General features: G+C 32.5%; 3 protein-coding genes across 4 annotated transcripts; 1 reads left to right on the forward strand and 2 right to left on the reverse strand.

Moving 5' to 3' along the window:
- Positions 1-1,973: 1,973 nt before the first annotated feature.
- Positions 1,974-5,047, forward strand: LOC100816118 (uncharacterized). The gene is made up of 3 exons (XM_006606182.4): positions 1,974-2,408; positions 3,303-3,699; positions 4,418-5,047. Exons 1-3 carry the CDS (start codon positions 2,261-2,263, stop codon positions 4,707-4,709), a joined length of 837 nt encoding a protein of 278 aa, XP_006606245.1. The 5' UTR covers positions 1,974-2,260; the 3' UTR covers positions 4,710-5,047.
- Positions 5,048-5,270: 223 nt separating this feature from the next.
- On the reverse strand, positions 5,271-12,986 carry LOC100817706 (phosphomannomutase/phosphoglucomutase). 2 transcript variants are annotated; one of them, XM_006606183.4, is made up of 18 exons: positions 12,841-12,986; positions 12,329-12,520; positions 11,990-12,056; positions 11,228-11,411; positions 10,764-10,816; positions 10,237-10,325; positions 8,713-8,949; positions 8,426-8,490; positions 7,990-8,050; positions 7,785-7,902; positions 7,621-7,702; positions 7,449-7,521; positions 7,235-7,296; positions 6,799-6,894; positions 6,236-6,390; positions 6,057-6,153; positions 5,757-5,834; positions 5,271-5,669 (listed from the first exon to the last, which is right to left on the reverse strand). In XM_006606183.4, the coding sequence occupies exons 1-18, from the start codon at positions 12,845-12,847 to the stop codon at positions 5,559-5,561; spliced, it is 1,827 nt and encodes a 608-aa protein (XP_006606246.1). In that variant the 5' UTR covers positions 12,848-12,986; the 3' UTR covers positions 5,271-5,558. The 2 variants fall into 2 exon arrangements, with proteins under 2 accessions (XP_006606246.1, XP_006606247.1); XM_006606184.4 differs by lacking the exon at positions 12,329-12,520.
- Positions 12,987-21,084: 8,098 nt separating this feature from the next.
- On the reverse strand, positions 21,085-24,229 carry LOC100818234 (auxin response factor 18). The gene is made up of 2 exons (XM_003555388.5): positions 22,943-24,229; positions 21,085-22,165 (listed from the first exon to the last, which is right to left on the reverse strand). The coding sequence occupies exons 1-2, from the start codon at positions 24,023-24,025 to the stop codon at positions 21,467-21,469; spliced, it is 1,782 nt and encodes a 593-aa protein (XP_003555436.2). The 5' UTR covers positions 24,026-24,229; the 3' UTR covers positions 21,085-21,466.
- Between the last annotated feature and the right edge of the window lie 978 nt (positions 24,230-25,207).

Below are 25,207 nucleotides of genomic sequence, written 5' to 3' on the forward strand. Positions count from 1 at the left end.
TGACAGTCAATATTCATTTGTAACAATCAACGTTCAATTTTGGATTGAGGGATCAAGATTGTGTGATTGGATAAAATAGAAGGACAAAATTCGTCAATAATTTTAAAGAAAAACTAAAATCGAAATTGAAGACAAATTGAAGGACAAAAAATATACAAAGGAGTTATCGAGTAATATATAAGCAAAATTAAATGAGCAAAGTATGCTTTATTTGAATTTATTTCTTGTTTCGGGCCATTCCAAAACTGGACCTAATATGCTAGATGGGCTGGACCTTCTTGATTGACCTTCTTCAGATCCAACATGACTTTCCGCTGCAGAAGGTTTTAATCATTACTAGTATTACAACCCCACATGGTTGGGAAAGGTTATGGTGGTTATTATCTTGTCCATAAAAATAATTGACATAGTAAAAACAAAGAAATTTCTAATAATGAAGTCCAATAGACAAGTCAGATCTTAGGCACTCATACATTTATTTTAGTAATAAAAAATTCGCTCTTATGATCATTATGCGAATCTAATCAACTTAAAATAGAGCTGTTGATTCTACCATACTTTTGATGCATTTAATGTTAGAATTAACCTATTTGTAATTTTACCAAGCTCCGTTACTATGGCGCACATGCACTCCATTCTCAAGTAAGTCACCCACCATTCTGGTAAGAAATGCAAGGTGTTTCTACTTCCACTGGTTTAGGGCGTGCCACACCAGATCCACGACGCCTTCAACTTTATTTGTTTATGTATTTATTTTCCCCACTCACTCATTGGTGGAACTTTGTGTTTGTGTTGTTTATTTGACGTTGTCGCGTTTGTTGATTTCTAGCCCTAAGTTATTGATTGCAAAAATTTTGTTGACAATGTGTAGTTTTTGAGTTAAGGGGTCTCTATTCTGCCTTGGAGGATCCTTATCATATAATAACTGTCCTATATATAAACAACATAATAAAAATCATCAAAATATCATAATTAAGAAAAGTGATTAATTCAATTATTTATAATTAATACTACCATAAATTCAATTTTTATTTCAAAAATACCCTTAAGTTTAAATGATAGTTATATTTAATATTAGAACTCATAATCCAATGATTAACATAAGTATCAATAAATAATACACTTTTTTAAATGCTAAAATTTATAATTTCCCACTAAAACTTATTTTAAAATTTTTAATTTCCCACTCATAATTCATTGATTAAGCACCATTTTCTGAAAGTGAGAGGGTGGCAATAAATTAAGGTATAAAATACCATTTGTTTGAAAACTGGTTTAACTCTGAATAAATAGAATTAACAATAAATTAAGGTTATAAAAAATATTTAACTCAAAATAAATTTGAAAACGGATCATTTTTATTTATAATTAACACCAAAGAAAAATATTATTTGTTGTTTATATATAAGATTGAAGGTAATATTTTTTTTTTTTGGATTTTAGTGTTCGCAGAGTTTAATGGGTGTTGGAGTTGGGGAATACTGTGAATTTCAGTGTGGAAATGTTTGTTTCCACCGTTTTGGAGTTGGGCGAACAAATTTGGGGATGGAAAGGAGAAGAAGAGAAGAAAAAAAAAAAAAAAAGAGTATTGTCACCATAAATCGTCTCCGACCGTGGCTCCGGAAAGAAAATATGAATCTGTTGGAAAAGGTGTAGGATTAGAGAAATAAGAAGAAATAAATCTTATGATAAAAATTAATAATTCATTTTAAACCACATATGCCTAGAAATGACCAATTTTGGAGGTAAAATTATTTTCTTTTATGATGAAGTTTGGTGGTAAAATTATAAACCAACATAGTTTAGGAGTATGATATTATTTCATAGAAATGGTTTTTTTTTTATCATAATCACTCAAATAAACATACTTTTGACCGAAATAGGATTATAAACTTAATATATATATATATATATATATATATATATATATATATATATATATATATATATATATATATTAAGTTTATCTAATCACTATACTGAATCATAGTATCTAATTATCTATGAGGTGTAGGAAAAAAAAAATCTGAAGACAAGGATGGAAATTGAAGACAAACATGTAACTCAAGTCTAAGAGGCTGTCAGTGTCAGGTGGCCCCACAAGTTTGGAAACTCTTGTAAGCATAGCTTAGCTAACCCAACCAAGTAGTTGTTCTAACTCACTCACCCTTCACAGTTCTCATGTTATGATTCAATCTCACAGAGAATCTTAGGATTCTTTGAGTGAGCAGAGAGAGGAAGACACCCACCCCTCTAAGAAATGCGGTCAATTCCTTTGGGAACCTCAGTATCTCCAACTCCTATAAACACCTCAAAGTTATCACCTTTCAGTGTTAATTTTAAGAAGCCAACCACCTTTCCATCTCGGGGTTCAACTCCTCCTCATGAATTCTCTCTCTCCCAATCAGGTACCTAATTTCTAGTTCTTTTTCAAAACTTTATTGCACTGCTGGATTATGCATGCTTAACTTTTTTTCTTCTTTTAGTTATTTTCTGTTTAAGGAATCTATTAGATGGGTTGTTGAATTTGTTGTATAAGCAAAGTGTCAGACCCTTTAATTGTTATAAGATGAAGTGGATTAATGGATGGTCATTTGTTAATTTTATCCAATTCTTGGAAGCTGATGAGGTCTGAGAAATTTGAAAGCTGGAGTCAACTTGTCTTCTTAGGAGGATTGGCAAGAGAAAATTGTGGGGAAATTGAAGGACAGATGATGGATGAAGGATTAAACTAGCTGATTTTCAATGAGTTTTGGCTTGTTGCAGGGAGGCATGATTGTAAAACTGAATCTTTGACATAATATATAATGCCATTTTAAATATAAGTCGTAATGCCATTCTAAAAAGTTATTTGGAATCACACATCATTTAGTTCGCATAATCCTAACTCTTAAATTTTACCTTGATCATCATTGAGGACTGGAACATCATATATAAATTTTACCTTGATCACCATACTCGTTTTGGCCTGATTTATTTAAGGAAGCCAACTATGAGTGGGGACTAGTAATCAAGGAGTGGATACATGGGGTGATGGAATATTTCCCATTTATTGGATCTAGCTCCTCTAAATTGAGCAAATGTGTAAAGTGAGTAAGGGTGGATCCACCCTTGATTTGAATAATGTATCTCATAAGTTTAGCTGTTTAAATCAAGGGTACACACACCTTTATTTTCTTACTTTATACATTTGTTTGAGTTAAATCCTTCCAACATAGTATATTTTGAGATGTGTCATCGGTAAAGTTGGTGGATACTCTAAGTGTTAACTTGGGTAGGAACCCTGTGGTGTTTGGATGTAGGATTATGCAGAGCGAGTCAAGTTGTTGATTTGTTCCCAACTGTGTCTCCTGAAATTATTGTGCGGGAGGCCAGGTTAGAGGACTGTTGGGAAGTGGCAGAGACTCACTGCAGCTCCTTCTTCCCTGAATATTCCTTCCCTTTAGATTTTGTGCTGAGGATGGACAGATTGGTGGCCATGATGGCAGGATTCACTCTACCAAACGGTTACAAGAGAATCTGTTTGGTTGCTGTTATTGGCAACTCATTTGGTGAAACTTTATTATTTGGAAGTGAAGATTTCAAGGTTGGTGGTTTTGATGGGAAAATCAGCCTCAACAAGGGATATGTGGCTGGTATATTAACAGTGGATACTGTTGCAGACTTTCTGCCTAGGAAGGGACCATTGCGACAGAGAAGGTGAGTTGAAGCTTGCTTCTGGAACTTAGGTTTGTGTCTTCAAGATTTGCATCATAATTTTTGTCAACTTTTGACTTGTGATGTGTCTTCATAGTTCATGGTTCACCATCTTGTTGCTTCTTAATGAATCTTATTCTTATTTTTACTTCTGCAACTTTGACTATGTCTTCCTCTTTTGTCAAACTCTATAGCCAGTCCCTGGATAAAAGAGGAGGATTGTCTATAAATATTCACTGTTATGTTATACCAAACATAGGAACTGATGTCCCGAAAATGTTCTCTGCACCAAGCATCAATAAGATGATAAAGTTTTCTGAAAAATAATTTATTCCACTTAGTTATGTTCTGTTAAATCATACATACCCTAAGCACATCCTGCTTACCCTTTTTTAAGTCTCAAAACAACCAATAAATAGCCTTGATATCCCAGCATAGCATAAACCTGTTGGTTAAAATAACTGATTACATGCTCTTTACATTTCACATCCACAGTTTCTTTATTGGTTAATTTGTAACCTTTCAACTGAATGTGCCAAAAAAACTTCTTTTATGCTCTATATTGACCTAGAATCATTTACCCTTGACAATGGTTAGCTTCTGATTTTTCTAATAATTCTGTACATGGCCATGTTGGAGTATGATATTCATGGTTTATGCTTCACTTAACTGATGAATTTGTGCTGATGGCTGTAATTTTTTCTTCTTCAAAATACTGTAGGACTGGAATTGCATACATATCAAATGTGGCAGTCCGAGAAAAATTTAGGCGGAAGGGAATAGCTAAACACTTGGTTGCAAAGGCAGAATCACAAGCTAGAAGTTGGGGGTGTCGTGCTATTGCATTGCACTGTGATTTGAAAAACCCTGCAGCCACAAAGTTATACCAAGGCCAAGGTTTCAGGTGTATCAAGGTTCCAGAGGGAGCTAACTGGCCACAACCAAAGACCTCACCGGATATGAAGTTTAACTTCATGATGAAACTTCTCAACAGCTCAACTGTTTCTAAATGAACTTCAGAGTAGGGAATAATTATGTTCTAAAACATAATGTATTTTAAGAAAGAAAAAAAAATGTACAAAAGGACAGTCTGTTATTGAATTGTGTACATGAAAAAACCAACGAATTAGAGGAAAAATCACTTGAGAACCCTTTTAGATTGCTCCACTAGCAAGTATTTGTATAGTACTCCCTCCGGTCCTTTTCCACTAAAACTTGTTTCTTTCTTATAAAAAGGGTTGGAGGTAGTAATTGGCATTGTTTTGTATCCGAATGCATTCAGACAAATAACAACGGGCAGAAGTGGAGTTAGAATTGCCGAACCCACTAATTGCAAAATAGTTAACTCCTACCCATAATTTTTACATTGAAAAGCATGACATGATCTTGAGAGTTGTTCTGCTGTTTATGGATTGAACTTTAATAACAAGAGGACTCGTCATTTCATTTTTAATTTTTACATTTTCTCAATTTTCACTTTTTTCTTGTCAAGAGAAGTTGATAACCAAGACTATTCTCTCCGCAAATGGAAAGGGCACATCTTATCAGTGAGCCTACGAGAGTCCAAATGCATATAAGAAAAGGGTCAATAGTATTCAATGGCAAAGCACAACAAAAATTACACCATACATTTAATCACAGTGATCTCAAAAATGTGACGTCTCATGAAAATTCTATAGTAGAGATTTCTGATATTTCTAGTCCACAACAGACCATACTCCATTTAGAGGTAACTCTAGTTCACTGTCTTTAATTCATCCTCTTGCCGCTGATGCACGTATAGAGAACCTCTTTGTATAATGCATAAATAGAAGTGAAAGCACTCTCCAGCACCAGACTCAATTATTGTATGAAGCATCCAATTATGATGCTCCTACAAACTTGTTCAAGGCTGATGTGTCTAAACCTGCAAAGTCCTTCACAGCTGCAAGCACAGCAAGTCCAAGCTTCACAGCATCATCATTACTAGGTGCCTACAGTAACAAGTATGATCAGTCTGAATCAGTTGCATTGTTTTAATATTGCATAAAAACACCAACACTAGCTGTGAGGACCTTTACCTCAATGTTAAGGGGAAGTACAGGATCATGGAGTGATAATCTAAGAAGAAACCATCCACCATAGCCAGAAACTCGGACCTGGTTGAAGATTAGATTGAGCAAGTAATAAATTATAATATAGAAACAGAAACTGCAAACCAATCGTTGCAGGTCAGAAATTTGCAGAAGGGTCTCATTGCAAGTTATTTTCAATTTTGGAGCACGTTAGGGTCATAACTGTCTCAATGATGTTACTGAATTTTATGGTCAATGCTAACTAAACAGGCTTTACAATTTAGCAATAAGCCGGGACAAACATACCCCTTCATAGTTCACAGGAGCCTTGTGCAGACTTGGATCAGAGCCAATTGAGTTCTCCAAATGTTTCAGCACAGCTTCTCCATATTCCCGAAAAGATCTGAAAGCTCTGATATGTCAGTGAATTCATGACATTAATGTATGGATGCATGCAAACCGAGAACATTTACACACTGGCTTACCCTCCTTTAAGATCTGGATGGTTTTGGTTTATCTTTAATCTCAGTTCTACAGCAAAATCTGGTTCCTGAAGTCCGTCTATTAGATCAGTCAAAACCTTACTTCCACCACCCTTTCCAGAAGCTCTTGCAGAAGCAAGTTTATTTAAGATCTTGACCTGCACAATAAATGTCACATGCAGACCTTTGTGGTAGTTCTGATTATTAAAAGTTAAAACTAATCTTGGGATCCTGCTTAGCTTTTGCTTTTAGGTAAAGCAGTTTTATAGCATAACTTCAGAACCTCTTTAACCCAATGTGATAGATTCCTTGATTCTACAACACGGTGCTATATCCGCACTCTAATACAAGGTAGTTTCAAGTTAAGGGCCTTTTGGTGCAAAGTAGAGGTGTATATATACTTGTCTACATTTGAAAAAATTAGGGCCCTTTATTAACATCTTTATTTAAAGTTGAACACTTCAACTTCTGAATAGGTATATTACTATCATAATAACTGATTAATGAAGAATAAATAATTCAGTGACTATTTTCTTTACCCAATATGACTAAAGTAAAAATCATACCATTAGGTATGCGCCATCATCAAGCCAATGATTTTCCTTGAGAGCTCCATGTCCACTAGTTTCAATTGCCAAATGTGACTCCTCACCAATAGAATTCTGTCAGCAATATTGCTTCCAAAAGTTAAATATTTTACTTACATGGTGAAAATATGAAATTCAAAAGTAAGTATATATATATATATATAGAAGAAACAAGATGAAAAATACACAATGGAAGCTAAGTATCTTATTGCGCAATACATAATTTCTTTTAGACTACTTCTGTTTTGCAATTTTGCCAGGTACTACCACTGGACCCATTTAGAATAAATTTAGCCACAATGTACAAATGTCAAATTTGAAATAATGGCACAGTCAAGCACATAGGTGAAAGGTTTTTCTTGTTTAACTAATCTGATGTATAATTTATTGAATTATAGGGAAGCCCTCATCATACCAAACGAATAGCTTCATCAATCACATTTTTGTAGCCTCTTTTGAACCGATGGTGTCTGCCACCTGAGACAAACAGTATTGGCAAGTTATTAGCACTATCTCATTTCAAGTAATTTACAATTCAATAAAAGGGATTTTAGTTTACAGTGAACTCTTAAAGAAAAAAAGGTGAGAAGGGTAGACTAAAGATCATGCCAGTTTAGATTCCTCCATACCAAGTTTCTTCTCAATAAACGTGGTAAGCCCATCAGAAGTCACACTGTCTGTGACAATAGTTGTTCCAGGATGCTATGGAAAACAAGAGGAGGAAAAGAATTAAGAGAAAGTATACAGAGAAGTATGAGGTTAGAAAACTAGGTCTGAGATAGCCCAAAAAATGAGCCTCACTTCCTCAAGAACAATAGCTGCCATTAAGGCAATTAAACGATTCCTGTTGAATTCACGGCCAGTGAAATCCACAGCAGCAGATCTACAGATCAAAGTGATTGATGCTTAATAAATTTAGAAACAGTAGTAACCTCTGTGAAACTGATTAGTAATAAGATCCTTACCTGTCCACATCAGTATCAAAAATAATTCCAAGATCAACTTTGTTATCAAGGACTGCTTGGGTTATAGCTTTCATTGCTGTCTTGTCCTCAGGATTTGGGATATGATTTGGAAACAAGCCTGAATAGAAAAGCCATTTGTTACTCAAAGAATTAAAGTCCATTTGCCATACCCAGTTGAAATCATTCCTCCAAGCATAGTAATTACCATCAGGCTCCAAAAATTGACTACCAGAAGTTATTGCCCCCAGAGGTTCCAGAACCTTTGCCTATTATTCACCAAAAAGTAATATCAAATATCAATGTTTGATGCAAGAGCCAAAAACCTTAACCAGACAAGACATTCTAAAATTCTGAATGATTTCAAATTAAGGAAAAATATCTAAATATTTGACTTAAGAATAAGTGATGCAATAGAGGTTGTTACTATTCTTAAGTACGAGTACCTTGCACAATTTCACTATGACAACAGTGTTATTGTTGGTATAGAGTTGAATAACTTTTTAAATTGATTCGTTAGTTTATGAATTATTAGTCTTTCCCAGTGTCCACAATCTTTTATATAGATATTTCAAGTGAAAATGCATTATACTTGATGGTTATCAAGAGAACAATGAAAGTTGAGGAGATTAAAGGTAGCTTACAGCAAAAAAGCCTCCTGCTCCATTGCCTGCATCAACAACTATATGGAAACCCCCCAATGGTTTCTCTGTGGATAAATAATGCAATAAAAGTTAGCAAACAAGCTAAAAACATTCAGGAAATCAACAGTAAAGGGAAGAACTATAAATTCTACAAAAAAATAAAAAAGAATCATAAAATAATGTCTGCCGATTAGAGTTTAATTATTCCCACTTCATTTATAGAAGAACCCATTAATTATATCTCCAAACATATTGACTATTATAAAAATACTTCAACAAAGTCATGCCTATGTTTCCAGCTGCTTTGCGAACTGCTTTTACTAGATCAGATGTATAAACAATCATGTAATCAACTTTCTTAATAGATAGTGAAGCTTTTCTCTCTGAATTTGTCAAACTTTCTTCTGTAAATCGATTGTATATGTCCGCAGCTCGCTCTAAGATATCTTTGATGTCAGCCTTCCCAAGCCCACCAGCATTTGTGAAAAATTTGAATCCATTCCTGTTGAAAGGAAGATGACTTGCTGTTCACAGATGGGACATTTAAAATTAGTAGACAAAATAATATCCAAACTCATTTATCTATGAAAAATAATTTTATGAATTATAAGAATCAAATTGAATTGAAACATAACATAAATTGGAATTCACAATCCATGGACATTAATTAACAAGAAATACTAAATAGTACATAAATAACACACAAAATAAAATGGCTAAACCAGAAAGCACTCAACCAGACAACTTAAAGTTTTAGGTATAAATAGTTCCTTGACATAATATCTCAGCTTCCATTTGCATGTAGTTTTGTGTTTAATCCATGATGGCCACATTTTACATGATTCATACAAAAGAAAGAATATGGAATGGCATTATACGAGAGAAGATTGGTGTAGCGCCCATTGAGGGAAACATGACAAAAAATTGGTTAAGGTGGTTTGGAACCAGGCCTCGTATGCAGGATTCTCAGCTCCTGCATCACGATCCGCTTCAGTAAGGAATCGTAAGGGAATTTGTGGATTCATGACAAACCTTTTAAGTTTGTGTGACTTGATGACAGGTTCAATTTGCTGTCACCATAGTAAGAAATTTGAATCATCAAGCTTCTGCGAGATCAAATTCGGAAAGCAGAAGCGGAAGAAGAGATAGAGATAGAGTTTGTCGCCATTGATGATCGACTAAGCTCTGGATACTATCAGAGTTTCTAGTCTAAGAGAATGAGAGAGAGAAAAAGGAGAAATGAAGAAGTAAAATATCATTTGCTAACCCAAGTGACTTCAGATTTACAAAGCGTAAATATAGACAATTCTGTTAGAGAGTCTAACAGAATTGTCTAACTTCTAATTACTAATAACCAACTAACTTCTACTAGAAGCTAGATGAGACTGCAGTTGAATAACTGCAGCTCCTTATAATACTCTAATAGGACATATACAAAGGTCACAAGAGGCGCCAGTTAGAAGAGTAGATTGCATGATTTGTAGCTTGGGAAAAAGGAGAAGAGACCAAAAATGACATTGGAGGAAATTATCAAGGGAAATCTCAGACTTAATAATATTTCTAAAACTTTGATTTTTAACCATGCTGAATGGCGTTGTGTGATCCATGTACCTAGTGGAATAAGGCTTTGTTGTTGTGGTTGTGCTATGTCCACGGTCTCCACATATCAATCAAAAAGGGCTTTTGCATAAATGGGCATGCTAAGAGGAAAAAGGTAAAGCTTATAGGATGAAACTGAGACAAAATTTCAAACAACTAGCAACATCTTAAAAGTTAGAACAATGCCATTTAGCTAGAAGATTATAATGTACCTGTTATCATAATAGATCCATCAGCAGGACACAAAAATGCTTCATTCTTTGTGAGTGTGCTATTGAACATGGCTGGTGTTGATGCTAATCTAGAAATGAATCAACACAACAGTATTAATACATTAGGTAGTGAAAACCGTTAGGGTAATAATACTAAGTATCCATGATGAAATTTGTCTAATGAAATTACATATGCTGAAAACACAAGGAAATAATATCATATCAGACAAGTAAACCCATCACTACTACCATCCTCAAATTCTAATATACTAAGTGCTTGCTATTCACCTCTTCACAGTTTCCAGCTTCAAACCAAAAATTTATGCATGTTTAATCAAATTAACTGAAAATCCATGCTAAAATGAATATTATATTACCTTGAAAAAAGAGCATCAATGTAAAGCAGTAAAGGCATATGGTTGGCCAGGTAATTGCAGACATTGAGGGTTTAAAGCAAATAGACTTTACCAGTACTCAGCTAATAAAAAACACAAATAATTGATATGAAAAAAATTAATATCACCCACCCGTAGTGGACAACTTCTAGGCCACCACCAGCAAGACCTCGAGATATTGCATTCTGAAATTTGATCAGTTGATAACCAAATAGTCAGTTTTAAACAAAATACAAATAGAAACCTATTAAAAGCATGCATGCTCTCAAACTAGGAAGGTTGTAAAGAAAGATCTCTTTTGCAATAATATTTTCCATCACTTCAAATTACAAGATCTTTGCAAAATCAAATAAAAAAAAATGAAAATTTTCAGCATTATGCAAAGTGTCCTATGAAGGAAATAAAAGTTAAAATGAAGTCTCTATGACCCAAAATACTGACAACAGAATAAAGTAGTAGGTTTCCAAATTTAGACAATGGATTACCATTTAGTTTCAAAACCATCATAACATTTTAACACAATCAACAATCCTTTATTATATTTTAAAGGTGGCAAGAAAAAAACTTAACCAAATGATATAAGGAACAATCTAAACCTGTAATAATTTGGCTGATATTCGGGAATCATGACCAATAGAAACTCTCAAATGCTGAGAAGCATCAGCTTTCTTTTTCTCCACTAACCATGCAGCAAAAGCAGCTCCTATTGCTTCGGCAACAGGTTCAGTGAGGTTAACTGGCTCTCCCTCAACACCATCAACAGCCACACCACGAATGTCACTATTTAAATTAATTTTATTAATAAGTTATATACAAGTCAGTGCGCAAGATGTAAGACCGAATAAATGCTAGCTGTCTTAATAAAAAAGAAGATGGAATTTTTGTAGCTAGAAGCTTTCTTTAAACTACTCTACTGTATATAGTCATCATTATACTCAATGCAAAAAGATTATATAGCCATTATCAATGAAGTTTTCATGAAATGGTTAATCTTTTAATTTGTGTTAAAAGGAAAAATAAGATCTTAAGAATTAAATAGAATACGATAAAATTTATTTTTTATTCTCTTTTTGTCTAAATGCTACACATACACAACATATATTGTGTACAACAATTAACAAGGCAATGGGAAGGAAAGGAGCAGAGAGGATTCAACTGTATTCTGTTACCATTAAGAACTTTTACAGAGTAGTTCTGTTCCTGTTTTCATCTCTTCCTTCCTTTTCAGTTACTCTCTCTCCACATACATAACAGAGAGACAATATACTTTGACCAAATTTCTATTAAGTTGACAAAAGAAAAGGAGAGGGGGGGGGGGTATAAACTTATTAGCTTGCTTGTTATCAGGTGGTATTGACCTGCCATTTTGAAGCTTTAGAAAATCTGTCTTGTCTAGATATGGCACAGCAGTAGCAGATGCAGAAGCTGCAACAGAAGTCCAAATGGAGGGTATAACCATCCATTAGAAAACACAACAGTTAAAAACCACCAAAAGGTAGAGAGTAAAACAAATTCTGTAAAAACACAAGTTGAATGTATGCCTAATTGCCTATATACAGATACTGGCATTATTACTACATAAAAGAAGCCTGAGAAGGAAGGGTCAGTTAAAGAGAGCTATTATGTTAAATGTGTTTAAAATGTATGAGTTATCATTCACTTCATATCAACCTGTATAATGAGAGTCTAGAACAGACCATTGCAGTGAAAATTTCTCTGGACACTAAAATGATTCTGGGGTTTGAATAAAGTGCGGAATTGCATGGAAGAGGCAGTCCATGCCAACTTCCGTAGCCGAGAAGGGGCAAAACAATAGTCCCTTCGACCCTGTGTATTCTGTTGGTGGCAGTTTGACACAAAAAAAAATTGGACAATCTTCCCTGATGTTGCTGCATATAAAAATAAACATTTACACCTTTATCAGATTCATTCAGATTTCTAAGTCCATCAAATGCCTTTTATCTCACTTTCCCATCAATTATATCTTTCTAGTCATCATAGGGGATGAAGTGTTACTATATTATACCACTCTAGCTGTTAACACTACAATTTCATGAAACTTGGATAGTAGCAACACCTAACGCTAGTTCCAATTTCAATTGTGATTAATTAATAACTTAATTAGAAGAGCAGTTTAAGAAGGATTAATCTGTTATTAAAAATGATAGTATTGTATGCGATTGAATTGGAGAAAGGAGTGGAATGATACCTGCCATGTGAATGTGACGGAAGTTGCAGAGATAGTGCTTCCTTCAATTGCCGTAAGACGGAGAAACAGAGATAAGTGTTTGTTTTTCTGTAACCTTCTCTTCTCTTCTCTTAGTTCCACCAACTCCACTTTACAACAACCCTTGCTCACGTGACATGTTACACCTTTGTATTATCACTAATAAAAAATTATAGTTAATTTATTTTTTGAAATGAATATTTTTTACTACATTTTTAAAATGAAAATTTATAACATGATCTTCAAATTCTTGTTATAAATAAAATTTAATGGATTTTTATTTATATCTTAAATAAAGATTATTAACATTTTTTTCACCTTATACATATAGGTTAAGGAAATAAAAATATGGCTATTATTCAAAAGAAAAGTATTAATTACATTTGAAATAAAAATATTTAATATTTATTTTTAGTAATTAAAAATGTTTAAAAGTGTGTATTTAATATCCTTTAACTTTATACAATAAATGCATGGATATATTAAATATATAGTAAATTAAGTTGGTTAGATTTTACCGAAATTGTTGGCTTGAAGCATGAATGACAATCACTAAGTTTCAGAATTGGTTAAGAGAGAGCTAGAGTTATCCAAATATTAAATAAATTTGTATGACAAGCTTCGTGCTCCTTGATGGGCCATTTTCCATTGGGCTAGTGGTGAAACGAGTTCAGGCCGATGGCCTGTTCATCCAGGGATTCTGTTGCCTTTTGTTTTTGGTGATTATTATTGGTCCCAAAAATATTGTTCTTGACCCTTAACAGTCAAGGGCAATTACTAAATTACCCTTCCCCAATCCTTTCCCACCTGTCCCACCTTCATTCTCTTTTCTCTCTTTTCCTTTCTTCGTTGATTCTCCTTATTTTCTCTTTCCCTCTCTTTCTTCTTCTCTTCACTCTTTGCACTCACGCTATTAGGTTTTTTTTTTTCATTTTTGTAGTTAAAATGAAATCATGATTTCATTTTTTTTATTTTTTTGTTGCTAAACAAAATAATGGTTCTATTGTACAATAGGCTTCGTTACATAATGGAATTAAGATTATGTTGTGCATTGCTAATTTTGTTGTGTTGCATAATTATTGCACAATAGAATCTTGATTCGTTGTGTAACAAAACCAGTTACACAACGAAATTGAGGTTTCCATTGTGTTGTGATTTTTTTAAAATAACTACATTTTTTGTATTCGTTATGTTTTATATTTGATGAGGTTACAATGCCACATGGATGGAAAAATATGGATGTTGGAAGATAATTCTTTTACTAGCTCGACCTTTTATATGGAAATATTGATTTTTTTTGCTAGCTTCGCTTTCGGTGTGTATAATAATGATTTTTTTACAATAATCCTTGTCCCTTACCTCATGTTGTACCATAATGGAAAGAACTACTACAGACTCGAAGTGCACTCATGGCAAAAACATTACAATCAATGCATAAAAGCTTTCAACTCAATATAATTTCAATCAGTTAGAAGATATCAATATATAGTAGACATTTCTTAGGATTAAAATATGTAGTAGACATTTCGTTCATGACAAACACTGAATGTGCAACCCATTATTTTATAGATGTGAACCTCAATATATAGTTAACATTTATATGAAATTGTATGCAAATACATGTCATTTCTATAGACTTTTTAAAATTTTGAAACAAAAATGTACAATGAAAGTATGATTCCATTACACATCATATAACGAAATTGCACTTCCATTATACTATCATCTTTTAACCCCTTTTATATAATGAAATTATGATTTTGTTGTACATTTTTTCCCCACATTAAGATGCACTACAGAATCATAACTTTGTTGCATAACAAGGGGTGCAAAAATCACAATTCCGTAATGCTTTGTGAGGATGGATAATTTTAGAATTTTGAGGGATTGCAGGGCCAATAACAAAACTCATTGGGACAAATAGTAACTCCTTTTTGTTTTTTTTATAAAGCAAAAAGCCTACAACCCAACCGAGTCCAAGATATTCCCAAAAATGGCACCAATCGTGGTTCATTTTTCTCTTGTCAACACAATCCTGGACTTTAAACTGAAAACCTTTCGGGCCCCGATTATACACAAAGCTCAATTACGCCTTAAAGAAAAATCATCACACAAAAAAATAAATTAATTGGTGAAAAATAGTAAGGTTATTTATATCAATTTTGTTTGGTTTTTTAATCAACTCTAACATTGACGCAAAGTATATATCAGTTTTACTAATAATTTATTTTTGTGAAAATTTGACTGATTATTTTTAGTAAAAAAAATTCTCCTAATTATATTTTTTTAAATCTATAAGACTCAAATTCGATGTTATTTAAAGGAATTAGGTCTAATTCCGATGGAACTAATAACATGTTGGTGATGAGATTTCGTTTTAAGAGTAAAGTAAAATTTAAAATCATCAATTTAATTAGGTTTTTTATTTGTTCCCTTTTTCATAATAATTTATTGCTACATTAAATTAAACCAACTTGATAAAGATTGCATTGATATAGTTGAGGTCATCAGGTTAGGTTATAAAATTAACATTATTATAATTTCACTGACTATTTTTTATATTAATTTACTGTAAACTAATTAACTAAAGACATTTAGTAATACTAGAAAACAATAGAAAAAATAAAAATAAAAAGCTCCAATAACAAAATTTAAAATGTCTAGATTTAAATGTTAAAAATTTTAAAAAATATTAACTGATTGAGTTTCTTAGATCTAGTTCAAAAAGTTAATTTAAGAACTAAAATAAGTATAATAACTAGTTTGGTTCATATTTGAAGTAAAATAAATTAACTAATTATCAGAACAATCCAAAACAATTTAATCCACTAAACACACACCTAAAAAATAGAAAACCAAAATAGTTATATGTAGAACTTCAAAGTGAATCTTTATATTTGGTTATTAGTAACGTAAAAATCTTCCACAAATATATAAAGGGCTTAGTCCATAATCCAGTAAGCATTAGAGTCAAAGACTCATAGATTTAAGGATATTTAGTTGATTCTGTAAAACGAACAAAAAAAGAATATTTATTTGATTTAGACACGCATTGTTTTTTTACATGATATCATTTGTTAAAAAAATTACTAAGATTTTATTGCAAGTAGGTTTTAATGTAACGTATAAAAGATTACCCTGGATTCATTTGAGCATCTCAAGCCAGTTTTGCAATAACAGGAGTTCATATCTTATAAGTCATGTTCCCAATTGGATCATAATTGTCTAGGTCAGTCAGTGGCGAAGGAGGCCATGGTCCCCCCCTAAATTTTCCAGAAGTATATTTAATATATTATAAAAAAAATATTATGACCTCCCTATAATTTATAGAAAAAAATTATTGACAAATGATATATAAAAATTACCATATTAGTTGACACTTACAGAGCAAAATAAAGAAAAAGAGAGAAATTATAGACATTAACAAAATATTTGTAACATTAAAATGTCCATATATAGTTATTTAAACTTATTTTATACATCTCATTTATCTTTTTTCTCTTATACTAATTTTAGTAATATATATATATATGAAAATAAATAACTAATAAATTAAGACCAATACAAATAGTAAAATTAGTTAATTTTAATTTAAAATATCATAAATTTAAATTTTACTGTAGAAATACATACCAATATAATTCAATATTTTTAGTAGTGGTTATATTTAACAAAATTACTGAATAATTTTTCTGCCTATGAAATTGACTTAAATTTTTAATAAATTAATAAATACATTCACTTGTATATAAAATGATTGATTGTCTCATCACTAAATTTCACAATAAATTAAGTGTATAAAAAATGTATTTTTTTTCTTATATAAACATATAATTAATATATTAAAAAATGAGCCTCTATTTTTATAATTACAAGAAAAAAATGTATTTATTTGGTTATTATATTTATATAAATCATCAAATTAGCTAAATAGCTATATTTTTGTATTGGATATAGTTATATATATTTTTATAAAAAACTATTAGATATATATCATATATTAAAGTTTTTATATATTTTTTATACATCTAAATTTTTTTTTAAAAAAAATCTTGACCCCCTTCAAATCAAATTCCTGCTCCGCCCCTGTGTACAGTCAACTCCATCAACAGATGACAACCTAGAGCAATTTCACAATCACACCCATGCATGTTTGAAAATTGAAAATGGTGCTTTTGACTTTTAATTTTGGGGTACCAACTTTGACTCAAACCAATATGAACAGCTTGTTCATTTTCGATGATCCATTTCTACATTATATTTTGTTTAACCAAATTAAAAATGCATACCCGGAGCAGACATGGAACCGGATGAAGTTGACAATTGACAAACCCCAATCCCCATGTGGGAAATCTGATATCTTTAGTTGACTTGTGAAGAAACATATTGGGATCTGTGTTTGATAAAAAAAAAAATAGAATGGCAGGGTTAGCCAACTATTTCCAGCCCTCATAATAAACCTTCATTAACATTCACATGCAAACCCTACAATCTTGGATTAAAGTATTAAAACAAGTGTACATACATAATCTTTGTCCAACACAAAAACACACATTGTGCCGATGTTGGGGGCATGGAATAGTTGAATTGAGCTGTGTTTCTTGACCTTTGTATATCTTTGTTTGCTTGCAGAAAAATTAAATTATACTGTAGGAACAAGGTCACACGCACCCACATAAATAGTTGAGTAAGTCATAATCTGAAGTTCATGTGAGGAGAAAAATATTGATATAACTGGGATCCCAAGAGATCATTTACTCTTTTCCTGTAACTGCGGCATACTTGGGGATCGAAATGTGGATTACAAAGCTACTTCGTTTTCGCCATTTCTTAGGCGGAAGAGTAGCATTTATTTTTGTATTATCATCTGCATGCTAATATTTTTCTTCTTCTTGGTTTCCATTTATTTATAATAACAACTTTCTTACAAAAGAATGAAATGTGGGCAAATTTGCAGTATAATTGGTCAATGTCATTCGTACCTATCAGTTATGTTCTGCAGATTATTAACCATATTGAAATACAACTATTTATTACTTAAATTTATCTTTTTTGACTTAAATTGTCATTTACAATATGTTAATGAACAGTGAAATTTTCTGATGTGAAAATGTATAATTATATTAAAGTGAATTTAAGTTTCATTAAATAAAGACCCAATTCGTTAAGTCAAAATGGCACCATAATATATATATATATATATATATATATATATATATATATATATATATATATATATATATATATATATATAATATGATACCATAATATCACCTAAAATTCCCCAACCAACTTAAAATTCTTTGTATATTAATATATTGATTTAAAGTATTATTTTCTAAAAAAATTATAGAAAAGTGAAGTCTACACAATTTTGTATGCACTTTTTTTTTAGAGATATATCACCATGAGCGGTGCATAGCTACATATTTAAAGTTTGAATTTGAGACCAATGATTTAGCTAAAATAATTTTCACAGTAATTAATTCACGTGCTCGATAATATTTTATATACACTTTGATTAATTTATTTATTATATATATATATATATATATATATAAGCTCAGACGAAAAAAATTAAGTCTCCTAATACTATGTAGTAGTTAATATAGTGTTGCTTTCAAATGTCATACATAAGTCATTAATAATTTTAAACTACCAATTATTGGCGGGTATTCAATTATAAAGCATATGTCCTACCTTTACAATTAAACAACTTCCTTTCCATCCAAACCTTTTTTTTTCTAGAAAAAAGAGGGTCACGTGCATTTTTTCTCTCTCTCCAAATTAATGTATTTTGTTTGATATTGTACCATAAAACCATTTACCACTTTCTTCTCTAGTAGACTTTTTAGGTAAACTATCCAGCTAACTAATGTATATGTATGTATGAATATTGATCCTATTGTACATAACAATAATTAGCTAACTTGAGTTCACATATGCTGAACAGACTGAATTTAATTATTAACGGATTTCGCTTAATTTCCCTTTCACATTCAACGACCTCAACCTTGTAGCATATATTTTTACTGTGCAAATCAAGATCTAATGATTTTGCCATATAATCAAAAACCGATCTTTCCATTACAACCACCATTGAATGAATTATTTAAGGGCAGTTGACACCCATATGTTGAGAAGGGGATAGTATATACTATGAAGGGGAAATCCAATTACAGTACACACTTAAATATGCATATGGTCACAGTAAGTTAACGTTGACAATCTGGATGACACACCATGACAGTAGTTGGTTTGCCAATTTCGGTAATTAAAGTCACTTTCTTGAGAAGCTTGCATTGTTTGATCTGTGATGATTGTGTACAAATTTCCTTATTTATCATTTTATTATTATATAGAAAATATTAAATAAAAATAAATGTGTTTAATATTGGAAAAACATAAAAATAACATTTATTATTTTCTTTGTTTGATAAATGAGAAATTTAAAATAAAAAAAATATTATAATAAGAAGTTTTAGAATTAGTTTGTGAATTCCCAGTCCATCACAATCAACCTTATATATCTTATACTGACCGATGGTTAGGAAACTAGATGCAGGTTGCGTCACATGCTAACAGTAGAAGGATTCACTATTGCATCACCGCTAGGATATTTATAGAAAAAGACGAACAGAATAACTATTATTGACGGCAATAGTTTTGCCATATTAAAATGGTGCCGAGAAAAGGCATATACAGGTAGTTCTTTTTTATTTTTATATGAGTATCCACAGATAGTTTTTGAGCCGAAACAATAGTGAATGGAAAAGAGAATAAAGGGAAAATTTGAAAATAAAGGAAAAAGTAAGAGTTAAGTTACAGTTGTTACCCAATAGTTTTTTTATGAGAATAATTTATTGACAGATTATACAGTATTATTGTGAGATTGAACTATCATGAAATTGAGTAATTGACTTTTGATTCCTTAAATTAATTTTTTATGCCGCAAAAGAAGATTATTATAGATCAAAACCCTTTTAATAAGGTTATTAAATGATGATATGAAACATTTTACACCAAACATAAAAACTAACTCTTGTGCATTTTGACTTTTTCATATGTACTTAGTAATTTTTTGTATACATTAATTCACTTATTTACCTTGTTAAGATTCATTTGACTGAATAAATTTCCTCATATGAGACAACTGTCTTGCCTTTTTAATTATTCTAGCATGATTGATGTTGGCAATATTTGGCAGTTGTTATTACGTAACATCATCATTTTGTGTGTTTTGTTTTGTTTATTTTTGGGACAAAGGCTTATGGAGAATCTTCCTGAACTAGATACTTTTCCAACTAATGCACACGGTTTATTGTCCAATTGTGGGGTAAAATAAAACGGCCAGAACGGAGTCTACAACAAGGCGTACTGTTGCTCCCTACTTCAGACCCTGCTACTTGATCAATTTTTAAGCACTAATTTGGTTGATGTTGCCTGCATTGTGATTATCAACTTTTACTTACTAATATTATACTATTATTACGTTATATGTTCATGCCATTTTATATTGAGAAATTGATATCCTTGTCCTAATGCTCCAATGTCCTAGAAAACTTCGTGGGCAGTGTATCTCCCTATCCTGAGATCACTACCAATATGTGGGTCATACCTCAGCGAAATTCAAACAAAAAATCAGAAAAATAAATAAGTTTTTTGTTTTATTTAGGACTGCACTTGATGATTAGTTTGTCTGTCTCCTAAAGTAACTACAAAGAGGAAAGTAAAAACTCATAACTATTTCAAGGAAGTAAACTCTACTAAAAACTAATTACTGTTTACATAGTAAGATAAGTATTTTCATTTCTTTGATATTAGCTAAGTATCTTCATTTGAATACATTGTGTGTCACTTCAATTTTGATAGAAATCCTAGGTCTCGATTCTCCTAATTAAAAAGTGACATACACGTAGTTAAAAATAACTCTCTTTTAGTTGTTGGTTTTTCCTTTAAGTCACATTTTAATGTTTAATTAACTTAGGAAAAAAGAAAATAAATAGGAACAGGCGATTTGGTTTCCTTTAACTTCCACTAGTCAAATTAAATTACCGGCATTTATGCTGTTGTGGAACGTTGCAATGTTAGAAGTAAAACTACTTTGTTTGAGAATTTTGATCTTCAGAAATGGTAAAGGAGTCAGAACATAAAGAAATTAGTGATTTTTTTTTTTGGTTAAACTCTCACCTTGAATATTAAATCAAGAATAAAGACAAGCATTCCTTGATAGAAACTCATGAGTTATATCATCCCATAATTGGAAGAGGGATTCTCCCTCAAAATAAGGAAATATAGTACTAGCTAGGAGAGAAAACTTCAGTCAAGTGCAAGTTAACGAAAATATTGCCCCTTTAGTTCATCAAAACGGTTACTCAGTTTTAACAAACAATCCATAATAGTTATTTATGTCATAAAATCTGTTTCTGAATTAAACGGGGAATATTTTTGTTAACTTGCACCAAAGTACAATTTATGCCGAAGGAAAAGCAACACCTATACAACAAAGGCAACAACACTACAGCTACTGAAATCTGTTATAAGAATGGTTAGCCGCATTGATGTCTCCAAGACTCACTGGCACAGCAACTGAAAATAGGTTCATTTGTTATAAAGCAATACACAATGTGTTAACATTGTCATTTCCAAGATCAGACTTGTGTTGTTCCTTGTACCAGGGAGATCCTCCATCAGAAGCATTAGATGTCTTGAGTGAATTCCCCTCAGATACACTATTACCATTAGTACTAGCAGAGCTAGTAGTGTTTGAGCTCTTCTGCTCAGTGTGAATGAGTTTTCCAAATAACAAGATGTGAGGTGCTTTTGTTTCATTGGATTCCTTGAAATTCTGGCCAGGATTTCCCACAGTCAACAAGCAAGAAATGTCAACATTGGCCTTAGTAGTGGTGTTGTTCTTAAAGGTTCCACAATGAGGCATAATAGGTTGTGCTGCTGCATGGTCAAGCCTTGAGAAACCACCTAGAAGCATGTCTGCTGGGAGCTTGTTGAAGGGAAAATCAGAAGGAGATAGTCCAAATTGAGGATGCCTGGCTCCCTGTATGCCTCCAGAACTATTGTTATCTTCAATGGTACAAATAGAGTTGGTGTAATTGAGAAGGTTGCTAGAGAATGAAGGCATTGGGAGTTGGTTGATGACTTGAAAATAAGGGTCCTGTAGAAAACGTTGTTTCTTTCTAGGAGGTGAGTATGCAGAGAGATTGAATGTAGGCATGTTTGAGACTAGTTCAACCAGCCACGGGTTTACACACTTCACATTTTGAAGTAAATCTGGCTCATCCCACACCACCTGAAAACATGACATCACAAATTCTAGATTGTTACTTTAAGCCAAATAGGTTACATTAACAAAAAAAGAAGAGAAATATACTGCAAAAGTAATGCTAAAAGGTAACTCTAACTTCAAAAAGTAAAGTTCAATCAACAGTGCCACTCTGTGAAGGGCAGTGCCCAATTGAAGCAACCATGGTACTAACTAGGAAGAATTGTCAGTACTGAACAGACACGCTTGATATGATTTGCTACTTTACTGTAGTTTCAACAGTTGTTACTATTAACCGTTATTCTTTTATCAAAACGGACCCAGAACATTAAAAAAAATCCATTTATAGGAAACAAATATACAGTTAAATTTAATTGCGGCTTATCACAGCTCATACAATTGGCACAAGAAGTCAGTGTCATCCAGTAAACTACTACTATTTAATAGGAATGGGAAAGACACATAAATAAGAAAGATAGTAAACAAAAACATTGTTGCATTGCATCAGAAAATTAGTCTTGGTCTGACAAAGTGTAAACGGTGCTGCATTTTTTTAAGCATTGAACAGTTTAAGAAGAGGGAGTTAAAAAGGAGTTAACATGAAATCCAGTGAATAGTTTAACCATTGAAGAAGCAATGTCACTGTTGATCAAATCAGTACTACTACACAGCAGAGAATAAAGTTATTATTGCCTCTGAGCAAAGACAAGTTGAGGAAGGGAGGATCTGATAGGAAAAGTTAACACGTTAATGAAATAGTAGTAAAAGGGGAAATCCATTTATAATAATGGTGGTGTAGTGTACCTGCAGAAGACGCCATGGAGAATCAGGCCAAAGGATGGGATCTGCAACTTGAACAGAAGAAATGGTTCCCATGAACCAGCTGATCCTAGAAGAATCCTCAGTCTCAAAGGGCATTTTGAATCTCATCCCAGAACACCACTGAATTTGCATTGCAGCCTTCACAACAGAAGCCTTAACACAAAACTCTGGCGAACTAGCCCTTGGATAGTACACAACCTCAAAGGGCCTTCCATTAACAGCACAAGTCACAGCCTCAACAACAGATTCAGCAGCCACTCTTCCCACCAACATCTCATGATCACCACCACTCATCAAATTGCTCTCACTCCCACACAAGAAGCCACCACCAAAGAGAGGGTTATTCCATCCACCAGAAGAGAACTCAGTCCCTCCACCAATCCCCTTCTTAGCCCGCCTTATCCCAACACAAAGATCCCCATTTTCTGCCCTCAGAAACACAATAGAGTCGCCAGCAACAAGCCTCTTCTGGTTCACGAAATTGCTCCATCCAGTGGTCAAAAGATGCCTCCTTGGTGTCCCTCTATAGATATGCCTGAACTTCCAGCACTGTCCAAGCATATCCTTAGCAATGATGGTCTGAACAGGAGGCTCAGCAGAATAATCCAACCTTGGGAAAATGGTTTCAGCACAGTAACGAGGCACAGAAAAGCCTCCACCATTGTTTGCATCAGATTGTGTGAGTGTCTTGGCAAAAGAAGTTGGAGGCTTCTCTTGACCCTGATCAACTCCTCCTCCACCAGCACTGTTCCCCAAGAAACAATCATCTTGTGAATCCAACAATTCATGTTCCCTCAAAGGGGTGAGCCTCATTTTGACATACACCTCGTCAGTGTCAGGGTCTGCCATGTATTTCATGGCAGAGAGTCTGCAAGGGATGAGTGGTGGAACACGGGTTTGGTTTTTGGGGAAATCTACCCTCTTCCCATGAGCGTGTTCAGCGTGGCCCTGGGGAAAGTAGAAGACTTTTGTGTTGAGGGGTGGCATTTGAACCATGGCACCAGCACAGGCATGCCATAGTTGAGAATCTAAGCACCTTTCTGCTGAATCCATAACCATAAACATATCTCAAAAGAAGAAAATGGTTGGTTGTTTCAGTGAGATATGCAGAGAAGAAAAGGTGGTTAGATTATTGTGAAGGAAGAAGAAAAGTGAATTGGTGGTGGATGAGAAAAAAAGGAGAGAGAAAGAGAAGAAAAAGGAAGAGTGGGGAGAGAGAGAGAGAGAGAGAGAGAGTGGGAAGTTGGAAGTACATAAAGACACAAACTGCACTCTCTCTCACTGTCACACGCGTATGTGGTTCTCTCAGTTGCCGACCATAACACAAACATCAATTGAAAATCGACATTACAGTTTACAACTCACGTACTCATAATTAAACCACATCAATAATAAATAAATATTTACTATCACTATCAAAATTACTATATATTTATTTCAAAAAATAGTACTATTGTTTAAGCTTTTGTTTCATTTTTTATTTCTAAAAAAATATGATTTCACTTTTGTAATATTTTTTTCTTTTTTATATAAATTTTATATTCTATTAGACTTTTATTGGTATTATCTGCTAAGTTTCACATTTTTTAAACATTGCACTTTTTAAAAGAAGTAGATTTTGTGCTTATGTGTTGTATATATTTTTTATTCTTACTATATTCAAATTTAATGTTTTAATATTAATATATTTTATAAAATAAATTTAATACAATTAAATTATAAAAGATATTTACTTAATTTCATGAATATTCATTTAACGTTAATTTATAATTTTAAAGTTAAATATTTTGATGCTTGATGATAAAATATTGTTAAGTAAATAAGAGTGGTTTTTAATTTTCTTCAAATAATTAGGTCAATTGTTAGACACTATTAGTTACTTAACTACATTGCAGGGATTGCTTATCAATAAATTACTCCAAATAATTAGGCCAATTGTTAGACAATATTGGTTTGGTAGTGTGATTTTGGGTTGTTTAAAAGTGTATTTCTTTGAGCTGTTTAGCATTTGTATTAAATAAAGGAGAGAATATGAAATACTAAAGAGTGAAAATATATTTATAAGTTAAACAATTTATAATAAAAAAATCTTGAAAATAAAATTGATTGAATTACTTTGATTGAGATGATGTAAATTAGATTGCTTATAAAAAGTAGTGTAGAAGCTATGCTTTTAGTTTTGTTTTCTCTTTGTAATAGCCAGGGAATTGTGAACAATTATGCCGCAACAGAAGAAAAAAAATCATC

The sequence above is a fragment of the Glycine max genome, chromosome 20, assembly GCF_000004515.6.
Source record: "Glycine max cultivar Williams 82 chromosome 20, Glycine_max_v4.0, whole genome shotgun sequence".
NCBI classification, from domain to species: domain Eukaryota; kingdom Viridiplantae; phylum Streptophyta; class Magnoliopsida; order Fabales; family Fabaceae; genus Glycine; species Glycine max.

Bases quoted from the DNA above. Each gene is read 5' to 3' on its own strand.
- LOC100817706 (XM_006606183.4), bottom strand. The intron at 7,522-7,620 runs GTGAGGCTCATT...TGTTTTCCATAG, and splicing joins CAGCTATTGTTCTTGAGGAA to CATCCTGGAACAACTATTGT. The intron at 7,297-7,448 runs GTATGGAGGAAT...TGTTTGTCTCAG, and splicing joins GTTTATTGAGAAGAAACTTG to GTGGCAGACACCATCGGTTC.
- LOC100816118 (XM_006606182.4), top strand. From the start codon at position 2,261: ATGCGGTCAATTCCTTTGGGAACCTCAGTATCTCCAACTCCTATAAAC. The intron at 2,409-3,302 runs GTACCTAATTTC...GTTTGGATGTAG, and splicing joins ATTCTCTCTCTCCCAATCAG to GATTATGCAGAGCGAGTCAA. The intron at 3,700-4,417 runs GTGAGTTGAAGC...AAAATACTGTAG, and splicing joins GGACCATTGCGACAGAGAAG to GACTGGAATTGCATACATAT.
- LOC100818234 (XM_003555388.5), bottom strand. From the start codon at position 24,025: ATGTTTATGGTTATGGATTCAGCAGAAAGGTGCTTAGATTCTCAACTA. The intron at 22,166-22,942 runs GTACACTACACC...TCATGTTTTCAG, and splicing joins CTCCATGGCGTCTTCTGCAG to GTGGTGTGGGATGAGCCAGA.